General features: G+C 33.0%; 1 protein-coding gene across 1 annotated transcript in view; it reads left to right on the top strand.

Moving 5' to 3' along the window:
- Window positions 1-13786, top strand: part of LOC133573131 (snaclec botrocetin subunit beta-like) — a 21153-nt gene extending 7367 nt beyond the window's left edge. Inside the window, exons 2-8 of the mRNA XM_061926030.1 lie at window positions 12248-12328; window positions 12415-12477; window positions 12582-12600; window positions 12684-12769; window positions 12912-13040; window positions 13312-13417; window positions 13492-13786. Of these exons, the coding sequence (XP_061782014.1) occupies window positions 12275-12328; window positions 12415-12477; window positions 12582-12600; window positions 12684-12769; window positions 12912-13040; window positions 13312-13417; window positions 13492-13571 (537 nt within the window). The 5' untranslated portion in view covers window positions 12248-12274 and the 3' untranslated portion in view covers window positions 13572-13786. The remainder of the gene's footprint in view (window positions 1-12247; window positions 12329-12414; window positions 12478-12581; window positions 12601-12683; window positions 12770-12911; window positions 13041-13311; window positions 13418-13491) is intronic.
- Window positions 13787-14863: the final 1077 nt, after the last annotated feature.

The raw sequence follows: 14863 nt of genomic DNA, 5'->3' as shown, positions 1-14863 counted from the left end.
TGTCATCTGCAGTCGGTATTGTTTATCATGATGCTGGTTATTATTATTTAAAACATGACCAACATTAGCATTTGAATAGAACATACGTCCTCAAAGAGGTTGTTTCTTCCATTTGATAGATTGAATTATTACATGTACTAAAATATACATGTACTAATATATACAATACATGTATTGAGACAGAGGTCTCCAAATATTTTCCAGCAAGGTTTGCATACTGAAAAAACAAAGCCATTTTGATATTGTTATTACACATACATGCATACATACATATACTACATATGAATATATGTATATTGTTATATATATACATATATACACATACATATACATACTGTATATATATATATATATATATATCCATATATGTATGTATATATATATATATATATATATATATATATATATATATATATATATATATATATATATATATATATATATATATATATACACACACACACACACGCACACATACATATATATACATGTCTATATAAATAACTAAAAATGTTCAGCCTGTGCTAAAGGTGACAAAGCTTATCATTATTATTATTTATTAATATTGAAATGTAATGTTTTTGTCATTACATTACATATTTTTGCTCTTTTCAACATTTACATTTTTTAAATTTTTTGTTTGATTTGATTTTGAGAACATGCTGCTGGCCAACAAACAAACATATATACATGTACATTTATACACCGTATATACATACTTCACTTTTCCACACAATACAGTAGCTTTAAGTGATGATGTTTTTACAGAATTAAGAGTTAGAAAAGAAGAGAAAGAAGAAAAAAGTAGTAGACAAAGGGTTTTTTAGAAATGGCGGGCGACTCATCTCGGACGCGATAATCAAGAGTGAGTCAGTACTTCTGAGTCACATCAAGCTCGTATTCATTCAACTAACAACACAAAAAACAGCAGTCTAAACTTCTTCTTCTTGCCTCTAATGCGCAAATGTTTCTTCATTTTACCAACAAAAACTTCTGTGACCGAAGCAAAAATATGGATACTTCAAAATACGCTGTGAGTACTAGTATTTCAAAGTTGGTCTTCTTTTGTGTGTAATACCCTGCTAGTATTGCAAACTTGATGTTATTATTGTTATAGTAATTGTCAATTTATTTACACAATGTATTGAACTTTCTGAAAAAACCTCAACTTGAAGTAAGAATACAAGAACACCTTTTTCCTATTTGAGATATTTAGTTGTAATCAAAATGCAATACGATATAATAACATAATAATATGTATGTGTATGCACATATTTATGGAATTTTATCTGATCATTTTCACACTGCTTTGTTTTGATTTTTGTAAAAAAAAAAAAAGACTGTAAAGAATGTGTTTTTATTTGATTATTCTTTTTGTGTTAAGTGAAGAAATGTGGCATCATAAACTCCTGGTGCATTACACAACATTTATATTATCTGTTTATTTATATTTATATATTCTACTGTCATGAGTTGAGGGTAAAATAGTTTTTTTTAGGAAATATATAGGTACAGATGAATAAAGCATTTATTTAGATGTTGTATGAAATAGCAAAATTCCACCATTCATTTACATTTTACTCAATTTATGATGTATAAAATGTAATTAATCTTACTTTTATAATCAAAGGGATCTGTAGCTTGAAGAAGATACAATAAGAGTGATAATAAAAAAAAATGTATAATATGTGCAAGCTATAAGTAATAAACAATCTTAAGTTGCCAAAAGAGGCTAGCAGAAAAAGTATTTTTTCTCATCAAAAGGGGAGAAAAACAAGTTGAGATCTAAACATACTCTAAAACATTTGTATGCACAACATTGTATGTATTTGTATGTGGAATCAAAGTATGTAATAAAAAAAAAAGGCTTGAAATAATATCAAATATGTATCAGTTTGAGAAACAGTATAAGCATACGGTGTTTTCAAAATACAACAAAGGAGAAGAACTGTACTTAATATCGTGTCAAACACTTCATATTTATTGAACATGATTTGGATCAAGTAAGTTTGGCTTCTTCACTCTCCCTTTTTTCTATGTGTTGAACTGTTTGAGTATTAATTGTTTATTTTGAATATGATCCCAATAAACCATATTGTTTTGTAATAATTGCGCGTGAAGCAGTCAACCCCATCTTTTTTTATCACGTATTTGTAAAAAATCCTCTAAATGTTTCATGTAGCAACACCAAATTTAACTCTGACAACTCGATTATTCCAAAAAATAGGTGAAATAATTTTCTCTTTTTGAAGCATTTTTTTTTGCTGTTGATTTTGTTATTTTTTTTCTACCATCATATTTGACATTTTCCCTCTTAATAAACTGAAGAAAAATTAAGGCATAATTGGCGGCCTTTAGAAGGAGCCCACAGGTCAAAGTGGCGTCTGACTCACGGCGTTTGGAATGTAGTTTTTACAAAATAAACGCAGGATTGGAAGGCATCAAACAGCAGGTGCCGCAAACAGCAGCAGGAAGTAATCGTTCATTAAAAAATAGGGAGACCGAAAAAATGGCCTGCTATAAACATGTCGTCTGTTATTATTATTATTATTATTAATGATTACGGTAAAAAAAAACTTGAATCATGTGATTGTTGTAATGTTCCAAATAAACTTAAGTTATGTCTTTTTCATTTTTAAATATGATAAAATATATCTTTTGGAGGGAAGACCAAAAAAAAAATAATAATAATTACTGAAACGGACTTCTAATTCAGATTTTTTTTTTTTAAACAATATTTATCTTTGGTATAGAAACACCTTTTTGCCGATAAGTACTAGAAGAGTGGGAAAAAAATAACTTGTTTAGTTGTGTTTCTTCTTGCTTTTCTTTTTAAATGTTGTATTATTTCAACCAACATACATTTACAGCACATTCTTATGACATCTATGTATATTTGTTCCCTCTAAAAAATGTAATAAAAACTAAGCTATAAATGTGATAAAACACATACTCCACGACTCAAAATACCCATTGTTTCATCCCAGACAACTTCATTTTACAAGGTTCCGAAGCTGAAGATGACACATTTTAATAACAGCACTGAAAGTAACAGGAGTGAGATTTTAGATGAAATATAACCTTATGGCATGTACGCTAATGTCATGTTGACACTAAAAACATTACAATCATCAACAAAACATGTATTTAAAAATAATAATAATAATGTATGTAACAGGATTGTGTTGAGATTTGAACCCCCTGTCATAGTGTTCTATATATGATGGAATATACATAACAATTTATAAACTTACTTTTAATGTTCCTTCCCTGCAGAGGATGTGAATGATGCAACTACCTGTGGACCATGTGACTTATGGAGGAATATTATGTCATGTGTTAAGGTAACAGGACTGAATGAAAATAACTAAAGAGTACATTTTAACATTATATTAAAGTATAGTTTGGATAACAAGTAACACAAAAAAAAATGTAAAAATTTGGGTTGTAAAACTTTGCTAATGTGAATTATCAAAAATTAATGCATTAATTATGTATGAATTAAGATTAATCACACAATTGATTTTGACCACTCTTTGACATTAAGTGTGGAGTTTTACCTGGATGGTGTGTTGTTATACGTCAGTGATCAGGTCAATCAGCACACGTCATGAAAAAATTTTTTTATGAATTGTACAGTAAATTAAATCCTGTATTCATAGATTATATTTCCTTGAAATATATTGATTATGTAGAACTGTCCTTTTACAGTTTCGCTGAAATACATTTTGTATGACAAGAGCTAATGATTATTCCATGAAAAGATCAAGGCTCCAACATATTATTTACAATCACTATGACCATTATGCTTTTTTTTTCATGGCATTATGTATGTGCAACCTGTAACTGTACAACACTAATAGCATTTAAATTCTCATAGTATATAATATAGACATTAGCAAATAGAATATACCGGCAATACATTACACAGTGCTATGGATTAGATTTGTTAAACATGTTTATTTACAAATAGCATCCTTGAATACATTTGGATCAAATTTTGACATTTTACATTATTGTTGAATTCAATTAAATTTACTTCAAACACACAGACAATATTGTGTTGTTGTTGTTTGTTTTGTTTTTACAAATTATGCCTTAATTTTTCTTCAGTTTATTAAGAGGGAAAATGTCAAATATGATGGTAGAAAAAAAATAACAAAATCAACAGCAAAAAAAAATGCTTCAAAAAGAGAAAATTATTTCACCTATTTTTTGGAATAATCGAGTTGTCAGAGTTAAATCTGGTGTTGCTACATGAAACATTTAGAGGATTTTTTACAAATACGTGATAAAAAAAGATGGGGTTGACTGCTTCACGCGCAATTATTACAAAACAATATGGTTTATTGGGATCATATTCAAAATAAACAATTAATACTCAAACAGTTCAACACATAGAAAAAAGGGAGAGTGAAGAAGCCAAACTTACTTGATCCAAATCATGTTCAATAAATATGAAGTGTTTGACACGATATTAAGTACAGTTCTTCTCCTTTGTTGTATTTTGAAAACACCGTATGCTTATACTGTTTCTCAAACTGATACATATTTGATATTATTTCAAGCCTTTTTTTTTTATTACATACTTTGATTCCACATACAAATACATACAATGTTGTGCATACAAATGTTTTAGAGTATGTTTAGATCTCAACTTGTTTTTCTCCCCTTTTGATGAGAAAAAATACTTTTTCTGCTAGCCTCTTTTGGCAACTTAAGATTGTTTATTACTTATAGCTTGCACATATTATAATTTTTTTTTATATTATCACTCTTATTGTATCTTCTTCAAGCTACAGATCCCTTTGATTATAAAAGTAAGATTAATTACATTTTATACATCATAAATTGAGTAAAATGTAAATGAATGGTGGAATTTTGCTATTTCATACAACATCTAAATAAATGCTTTATTCATCTGTACCTACATATTTCCTAAAAAAAAATATTTTACCCTCAACTCATGACAGTAGAATATATAAATATAAATAAATAGATAATATAAATGTTGTGTAATGCACCAGGAGTTTATGACGCCACATTTCTTCACTTAACACAAAAAGAATAATCAAATAAAAACACATTCTTTACAGTCTTTTTTTTTTTTTACAAAAATCAAAACAAAGCAGTGTGAAAATGATCAGATAAAATTCCATAAATATGTGCATACACATACATATTATTATGTTATTATATCGTATTGCATTTTGATTACAACTAAATATCTCAAATAGGAAAAAGGTGTTCTTGTATTCTTACTTCAAGTTGAGTTTTTTTCAGAAAGTTCAATACATTGTGTAAATAAATTGACAATTACTATAACAATAATAACATCAAGTTTGCAATACTAGCAGGGTATTACACACAAAAGAAGACCAACTTTGAAATACTAGTACTCACAGCGTATTTTGAAGTATCCATATTTTTGCTTCGGTCACAGAAGTTTTTGTTGGTAAAATGAAGAAACATTTGCGCATTAGAGGCAAGAAGAAGAAGTTTAGACTGCTGTTTTTTGTGTTGTTAGTTGAATGAATACGAGCTTGATGTGACTCAGAAGTACTGACTCACTCTTGATTATCGCGTCCGAGATGAGTCGCCCGCCATTTCTAAAAAACCCTTTGTCTACTACTTTTTTCTTCTTTCTCTTCTTTTCTATCTCTTAATTCTGTAAAAACATCATCACTTAAAGCTACTGTATTGTGTGGAAAAGTGAAGTATGTATATACGGTGTATAAATGTACATATATATATGTTTGTTTGTTGGCCAGCAGCATGTTCTCAAAATCAAATCAAACAAAAAATTTAAAAAATGTAAATGTTGAAAAGAGCAAAAATATGTAATATAATGACAAAAACATTACATTTCAATATTAATAAATAATAATAATGATACGCTTTGTCACTTTTAGCACAGGCTGAACATTTTTAGTTATTTATATAGACATGTATATATATGTATGTGAATGTGTGTGTGTGTGTGTGTGTGTGTGTGTATATATATATATATATATATATATATATATATATATATATATATATATATATATATATATATATATATACATATATGGATATATATATATATATATATATATATATATATATATACAGTATGTATATGTATGTGTATATATGTATATATATAACAATATACATATATTCATATGTAGTATATGTATGTATGCATGTATGTGTAATAACAATATCAAAATGGCTTTGTTTTTTCAGTATGCAAACCTTGCTGGAAAATATTTGGAGACCTCTGTCTCAATACATGTATTGTATATATTAGTACATGTATATTTTAGTACATGTAATAATTCAATCCATCAAATGGAAGAAACAACCTCTTTGAGGACGTATGTTCTATTCAAATGCTAATGTTGGTCATGTTTTAAATAATAATAACCAGCATCATGATAAACAATACCGACTGCAGATGACAATGAACTATGGACACTACAACTTATGTTGTCACCTCTGCTATCCAAGAACGTACAACAATTATTCTCGACAAAAAAAAAAGGAGAAATAAAACCTTAAAAAATAATTTTAAACCTTTGTATGCACATACAACACTTAAAACTTTTAGCATATCAGTATGTAGAAATAAAAATTACGGAATGGATTAAGTAAAGAAGTTAAAAAGTGTGTGTGTATGTGTTTGTGTACTCAAAGGTTCATCTGGTTTCTGGCTTGGGGATACCCTCTGCCCCCCATTAAATCTGTCTCTTTATAACGGTCGTAAATGCATAAATTCTGAGGCGTGCACATTCCAACCATTTGTTATGTGTGTGTGTTTGCCAGAATGGATTAAGTTAAACATTGACATTGTTGACGCATTGGCTAAACCTTGAATGATGTGACAAAACTTTTGTTTCAATAAAATGTTTTTTTTTATTCATCAAACACATTGTGTACAGCATTTTCATTTCAACGATTCAAAAACGTTTCTAAACAACAGACAGTTTGTGTGTTGCAACTATTATTCTTATTTCAACTTGTACAACGTTGCAATTTTTTGGACATGTGCGAATGTTAATCTGTGGTGTACTTTAATAAAACGTTTAGCTTATTAAAAATAAACTGTGCCAAACAACAATAATAAACAATACAAACTTTCCTTAATGTTAAAACACGAAACAAACATGTTGTCTTTACAACAAGTTTATGTAAATTAGAAATGTTTAAAAAAAATAAAATCATATCACAGTTATCAACAATTGTCAAATGTGCTCAAAAATAACTAATACCTTAAAATATTTTAACAAAGTGTTATTTAAAATAAACACATGTATAAAACATTAGCAACATACCTATAAAATATACTTTCTTTAGCAAAACAAACATTATAAATATTGTTCTACTATTATATGAGTTTTAAAATATGTTTTTTTATATGTTTTAATTCGTAAAACATTAGCAACATACCTATATAATATACTTTCTTTAGCAAAAACAAACATTATAAATATTGTTCTACTATTATATGAGTTTTAAAATATGTTTTTTTTATATGTTTTAATTCGTAAAACATTAGCAACATACCTATATAATATACTTTCTTTAGCAAAAACAAACATTATAAATATTGTTCTACTATTATATGAGTTTTAAAATATGTTTTTTTATATGTTTTAATTCGTAAAACATTAGCAACATACCTATATAATATACTTTCTTTAGCAAAAACAAATATTGTTCTACTATTATATGAGTTTTAAAATATGTTTTTTTTATATGTTTTAATTCGTAAATGTTTTAGAACGTTTATTGTTAGAGGCAAAACGCTTGTTGTTTGTAAGACATTAATGTGTTTTGTACATATGTGTGGCTTTCTTAACACATCGAGAAAGCTTTGGTGTTGTTTTGTTTGTATTTATTACCGCTATTTTGACCGTCCTCAAAACATTGATTACTAGTTGTTTTTTTATCAACACTTTTCATTGCTATAAAAATGGACAAAACTTTAAGAGTTATCAGTGTTCATGTAACAACGTAATAAACAGCACATTTACGGTATGAATAAATATTTCTAAACAAAGTTACCATCTTTATTGTTCGTTGGCATTATGGGCTGTAACAATAAAGTATAGAAAAACACGATACGCTTTATCCGCATGTGGCGCTGTCGTTTTCATTCGATACTCTCACGCTCACATTCGGAAACAACCCCCACCTCCGGAATCAGACCCCGCCTACTTCTCAGCGCGCGAAAATCATTTGGTCATTTTTGACAGCTAGGTCATAAATCATTTTTGCCATAAGGTCGTAAATCATTTTTGACAGCTAGGTCATAAATCGTTTTTGCCATAAGGTCGTAAATCATTTTTGACAGCTCATTTTTGACAGCTAGGTCATAAATCATTTTTGACATAAGGTCGTAAATCATTTTTGACACAAGGTAGGAACTTAAACTCTCTCCTGACGTCAAGTGTGTGAGTCTGTTCTGAAGTCTACAGTAAAGAGACGTACTTCATCACCTCGCCTGGTTATTGCCTCCAACTCAATATATTACAACAACATTGCTGTTTACGGCAGACGAACTGCTTTACGGTAGAATAAAACATGACTGCTGTTGTTGTGTGTTGTTACCGCGCTGGGAGGACGTTAATGAAACTGCTTAACAATAAACCCACATAAGAAACCAAGAACTCGCCCTTGATCATTCTACAGTTATAACGTGTTTGGGCAGGGACGCTGTTTATATTGTGGGAAAGCGGACGTGAATACAGGCTGTTGACACCTCACTCAGGTCCGCATGGAGCTGGAGGGGGCGTGGCTTCCAGCTCCGCCTGAATTTCGGGAGATTTTTGGGAGAAGATTTGTCCCGGGAGGTTTTCGGGAGAGGCGCTGAATTTCGGGAGTCTCCCGAAGTATGGGCCCTTCTTTCTTACTTATTACTGATATCATTAGAGATAAACAAAACACCTGCAATGAACAAATGTGTCCACAAGATGGTGGTGTTTTACAAACATGAACTCAAACAACCAAAGTGTGAGGAACCACAAAGTGGTGAAGGAACACTGTACATCAATACATGTTTTTTAATGTTAAAAACAAGGGGTGTGATATTATTCATGGCGACTGGATGAAATGTTTCCTGTATTTATAAAAAAAAAATATTGAGCATACCTGCCTGCTGTGGAACACTGACAGCAGGGCGGGCAGACTGTTGGCTACTGATAGGTATACAGTATGATATTCTGATGGTACACAAGTTATTGTGTGGTTAGAGTCAGTCAGAAGAACAAATGGGCCCATCGTTGCAAAAAATTACGCAAGCAAACCAGTTTTCCAAAACAAAAGAAATGTACATACTATACTGATATGGATCTTTGAGAATCCCTGCCCTCGAGTCACTTGAACTGAATAAACTTTGAAGCAAGAAAAAGACACATTCCCTTCCCAATCATAGGCCTTACAGTTATCTTATTAATCTCCTTCCTGAGGCTGTACGCCCTATGGGGAGGATGCCTTCTATTCAGATTCTGATTCTTTATTGTCAGAAATAAAATGTTTTTGAAGCCTTTTGGACCACTCAGTAACACGTGACAGCACAAGCATAAGACCGCAAATTAAACATACTGTGTGTAGTCAATCAATCAATCAATTTCCTTTATTTAAGCAGGTAGAGACTCATTGGGATTAAGATCTCTTTTTCAAGAGCGACCTGACAAAGAGGGCAACACAAACAAAGTTACAATAATAATTACAACAAGACAATACAACAGAACAACAGCAGTCATACCACAACAGGTCAAAACTAATTTAAAACGATTAAGTAAAAATTATTTTTAAAAGCAAGTACATTTCCCAAGAGAACTGGTTTCTCCATCTTTTAAAATGGTCTTAAACTCCCCCAAAGTGATCAATTCTGGTAGCCTCAGATCTTTCTGGATGTCATTGCATGGCCAGGGAGCAGCAGAACTGAATGCTTTATTTCCAAGTTCTGTGTTGGCTCTAGGAACCAACATGTGGAGGACATCCTGTGAGTGTGGGCTGTAATGACCGTAGTCTCTACACACAAAGGAACACAGATAGGTGGGGACAAGTCCAAGAAGACAGACGTAGTGTAGTGATTCCAGAGATTATAAAAGTAAAAATGTTTGAATACTGACATAATTGTTATTTTCAAACATGTTTCCTATTGATTAAAGTGCACCTGCATACTCCTACGAACAATCCTTTTGTTTGTTTTTTCTGCAAATTGACACCAACCTCACCTTGACTTTGATTTTGCCAAAGGGACATTTTCAGTACCAACTTTTGCCAAGTTTTTTCTTGTCTTATTTAAAAGAAACCTTGAGATCAAGTTTTGGTGGTTTTGTTGAAAGGATTCTGAATGGTATCATATCAAAAAATAAACTTCATGTAACTACCTTAAAAAATCCAGTGTTTTTGTCGGAAGCATTTTGATTGTGATGGCATCACATCTCAGCCATTGTTGAGAGCTCTGACTCAGTGCACAATGTGAAAGACAGACGTTGGCAAACCTTCTGTCCAAACCAGATCTATGGGCTCTTCTCGGATTTGATGTGCTGAGAAAAGACATCTGAATGACAGTAAATCACCCTTTGTGTGAGTGATTACTCAGCAATTACACACAAATTACACAGGCAAGTGAAGCATTTCATCAAAAGCTCCAAAACAAGCTGAAGACAACGTCTGTGGTTTAGGTCAGTTCAACACTGCATAGCTAGAACAAGCATCTTCATACCTAATGTCTGTATTTGGGAAAAAAATCATATTTTTGTCTCCTTCACTGACACTTGTTTCTAGTCCACTTCCAGACTTTAATTGAGAATTGACAACTTGTTCTGGTTGTGGTGTTTTGATCGTATTTCAGGACAACAATCAGATGTCATCAGTCCACAATTTACTGTCTACAAGCAGGTTTTATAAGCCCATCTTCAAAAGACAAGCAAACTCACTTGATTCCTTTCTGATTTTATCCTTGGTATATTTTTTTTGTTCAAACTGATACTTGTCAAAGTGTGGAAAGGATCCAGGCTGCACTGTGGCTTCGTGGTTAGCATGTCAGCACGAATCCCTGTTGGCTCCTTTAAGTAGAGTTTGCATGTTCTCCCCGTGCTTGCGTGGGTTTTTCTCCAGCTATTGCTTGTATTCCGTCACAGGACTTCTTCTCGGAAGTGAAAACCAGTGGTGGTCAACCAAGACAAGATGGCTGTTGTACAGCAAGCAGCCCGCGAACTATCTGTCGGTCACGTTCCCAGACATATCGAACTATTGTGCTCCAGACGCCGTTCTACACAACAAAACAAAACTTGGAAAAGCACAAAGTCTACAACTTCATTGTGTGTGTCCGGGTCAAGGGATTTGGTAATAAGACTATTCCACATTGGTACATTTCAGTATATTGTTATATTGCTACAAACTCAGGACATTAGTTCTTGGAAACGGGTGGGCTTCGGGGACATTAATGTTACCTCAGTTTTATCTAAACTTCAATCAAGGTTTGGTTTGATGCAGTGGGCGCATAGCACATCGCTCTGACTATCACTGGTGTGTCATGTGATCACTGCCTGTGCATAATGTGTGCTGCCTTCTGGAATTGGTAAAAACAATCACTGTGACAAATCATCCATTCATGGTAGAGCAATATTTTTCAAAAATTATTAATCACATGCGTTAACGCGTTAACAATGACAGCCCTAGTATGTATTTAGGTGGATATAGGCTTCTGCTATGGTTCCTGCTCCAACGAATGCTAGAGCCACGTACCCCATACAAGCAGAGCACTCCCCACAGGGCACAGTGAGGGACCTAGTTGAAGTGCTGGTTCAGTGTTCCATTACCAAGACACAGACCTCAATGCACCTCCTATAGCTGAGGTTTGACTAATGGTCCTAAAGTTTTCTCCAGCAGTCTGGAATTAATTTTCCCACAGAAACCCTTCAACCTTCATGAATAGGGAGACCATCAGCCTGGTCTGCCAATCCTGAGAACGACTGTGACTGACTTCCATGCAATGTTGAAGCAGAGTTCCAACCAAGATAGTCCCACATTGTATGCTCCACGTAAGGAGAAGCATCCTGTACATACAAAAAAAAAAGTTTGACAAGGATAGCAATGGTGTCTTTGTTTCATTGTTTGGGTGTGAAACTGAGCTCAAGTTAATAGACTAATTAAACCAATTATGTACGTCAACTTGTGACTATTTTTTATTCAGTAGTTCCTTGTTGCTGACACCAGTCCATAATTAACATACAGATCATTCCAGGGTTGCGTCAAGCCAGCAAATAAAAGGATGGCTCTTAGTTGTCCCTTAGTTCAGCATCCAACAGCCCTGAAAACTCTAAAGGTAACACACTACAACTTTAAATGCGACTTTTCGAACTCTGTTTAATGGCATGTTCAATATAACAGAGTTTGTCTATCATTGCACAGATGGCGTTTTCTCTTCGCGTGTTTTTCCTCCTTTGTGGGATCAGTGGACTGATGACTGGAGCTGTAAGTCCAAATCTCACCTGCTGACTTCAATAAACATGTATTATCCTCTTTCATTGTCTGCTGTCTTCATATTTGTAAATGCTCTGTTCTTACCTTCTACACAGTGGTCTCGTCCTAGCAAAGGTTGGTAGCTATGACGACTTTTTTTTCAATTAACAATGACTTATTTTATGTTATTCATTCTGAAAATAATGATTATGTTGCAGAAGTTTGCTGTCCCAAGGGATGGACTCAGTTGGATGATCACTGTTACATCTTCCAAGCTGACGAAAGGATGTTTCTAGATGCAGAGGTATGAAAGAATTTCACAATGTAGTCATAATATATTTATACACCAGGGGCTGCTGAGCCACCTGTTTGTTCATTTATCAAAAGATGACAACTATACGATGGAATGAATCAAATCTACTTTTTCACTCTGTTTCTACCATTAGAGTGTCTGCAACATTCTTGGTGGGAATCTGGCCTCAATCACCAGTGCGGTGAAAAATTCAGTCGTTCAAGACCTGGTTAATCATGCGGAAGTAGATGAAGCCTGGATTGGACTCAGTGATGCCATTGAGGTGAAACATTTAACAATATCAAAGTTGTCTAGTAGTCAGTCGAATCATTTATTGGCACCTATCAAATAAATGTATCCTCCACACTAAATCAGGGCAAAAACGTGACAATAGGAGGTGTAGAGTTGAGTGTTTCATAATGATACTGTACGATGCTAATAATATTTTTAACACAATCAAGATGTCAAATATTGTGACAAAAGAGCAGTAAATAAAATTGCATGCAGTTGTTCTCTTCAGGAGTGACTCATTCAAATGTGACTTTGACTTCCAGACGGGAACCTTTCTCTGGACTGATGGCAAACCCTTCGAATTTAGTGACTTTCCATCAGCACTTCCTACGGATGGATGTGTGGTTATTGATGCTGACGCCACCACCGGTATAAGTATAATCAGTCAATCAAATTTAGTTGATATTAACTGTAATGTCACTCTGAAAACTTTTTTTTTCTAGAATCATGGCAAGGTGAGGATTGTGACAGCCTAGAGCCATACGTTTGCATCAGAGACGCGTGCTGTGACCACCATAACTAATCAAACCATATCATCATATCTTCTACAACAATGTCTTTCACTCATCACAACGAGTGTACTGAGAAGATATTATACTTTGTGGTGTCTTTGTGTATCTGGGTTGACTATCAAATATGTTTTTCTCCTACGCTGTTCACTTGTTGAATGTTAGTGGAACACATTTGAAACTGAAACACCATCTTTCTACCAAATAAAGGAAGCTATCTGCATGAAAATATGTATTTGTGTCTTATTTTCCACACAACCAATTCTGAACTTGTGCATTACTTAATTATATGAAATGGCAACTTTGTCCATGAACAACAATTGTAATTTTGTGCAATTTAGCTTTTTTTGTTTTTAAATACTTCTTCACAGTAACATTTTTCAAAGCAAAAACATATAATAAGAACACCACTGGCCAGCTTATTACCATTAGTGGTTTGACAGAACACATTTTTTTGAAAATAGTCTATATTTTTCACCATTACAATTAATTTAAAATGGCAATCTGCCCTATTTTGCCTATAAAGCCCTTAAAAACATCCAAACACCTCCAATAGGATTTTATATACATGATACATGAAAACAGAAGCATTTATCATAACATTTAATATTTACGTACTTTGATCATTTTGAACATACGCAGCGCATTAATTTAAAAAATGCATCACGACAGTCGTCTGTTTCTTCAACATCACTGATTATTACTCACTGCAGACTTCATGAGAACCAACAAACATAATAAAGCATCACTTACTGTACAATGTTAATGTACAATCTGTCATTAGGATGAGGACTGCTAGGATGTTCATTCAATAATAAAAGATATATAACCTGTAACATGTATTTAAAAAATTTCATTAAAAATGGATAAATGATGTACATATACACATTATACTGTTATGATCCGCTGGCCGGCACTTGTGTTTTCTGTTAGTTTTGTACACCTGAGTTTGTTGCCGTGGCTGCTTATTGTTTTCACCTGCCGCGTGTGTTTCCGGACGCGCACCTGTTAGCCATCAATGACATTATTTAAGCCTGCCTTGCCAGTGAGTCGGTCTGGCTTCCTAGTTTGTCTTCATACAACAGATGACGACTTTTGTTTCCTGCTCTGAACCTGCTAGCTTCCACGCTAGACTCCTTTTTACCTTCTAGCTCCCACGCTAGCTCTTTTAGTTTTTGCCTTCCGTGCTATGAGCACGTTTTTGTTTGTTCCAGTAGAATTTATTTATTAAATAAATCCTTTCTTACCTGCACGCTGTGTCTGAAGCCCGTCTGCATTCCTGGGAGAACGAGCCCCGCATCACCAT

Source organism: Nerophis lumbriciformis, linkage group LG01, assembly GCF_033978685.3.
Source record: "Nerophis lumbriciformis linkage group LG01, RoL_Nlum_v2.1, whole genome shotgun sequence".
Classification (NCBI taxonomy): Eukaryota; Metazoa; Chordata; class Actinopteri; order Syngnathiformes; family Syngnathidae; genus Nerophis; species Nerophis lumbriciformis.
Note: the sequence above shows the minus strand (reverse complement) of the source record. Positions and strands in the feature narration are given on the sequence as shown.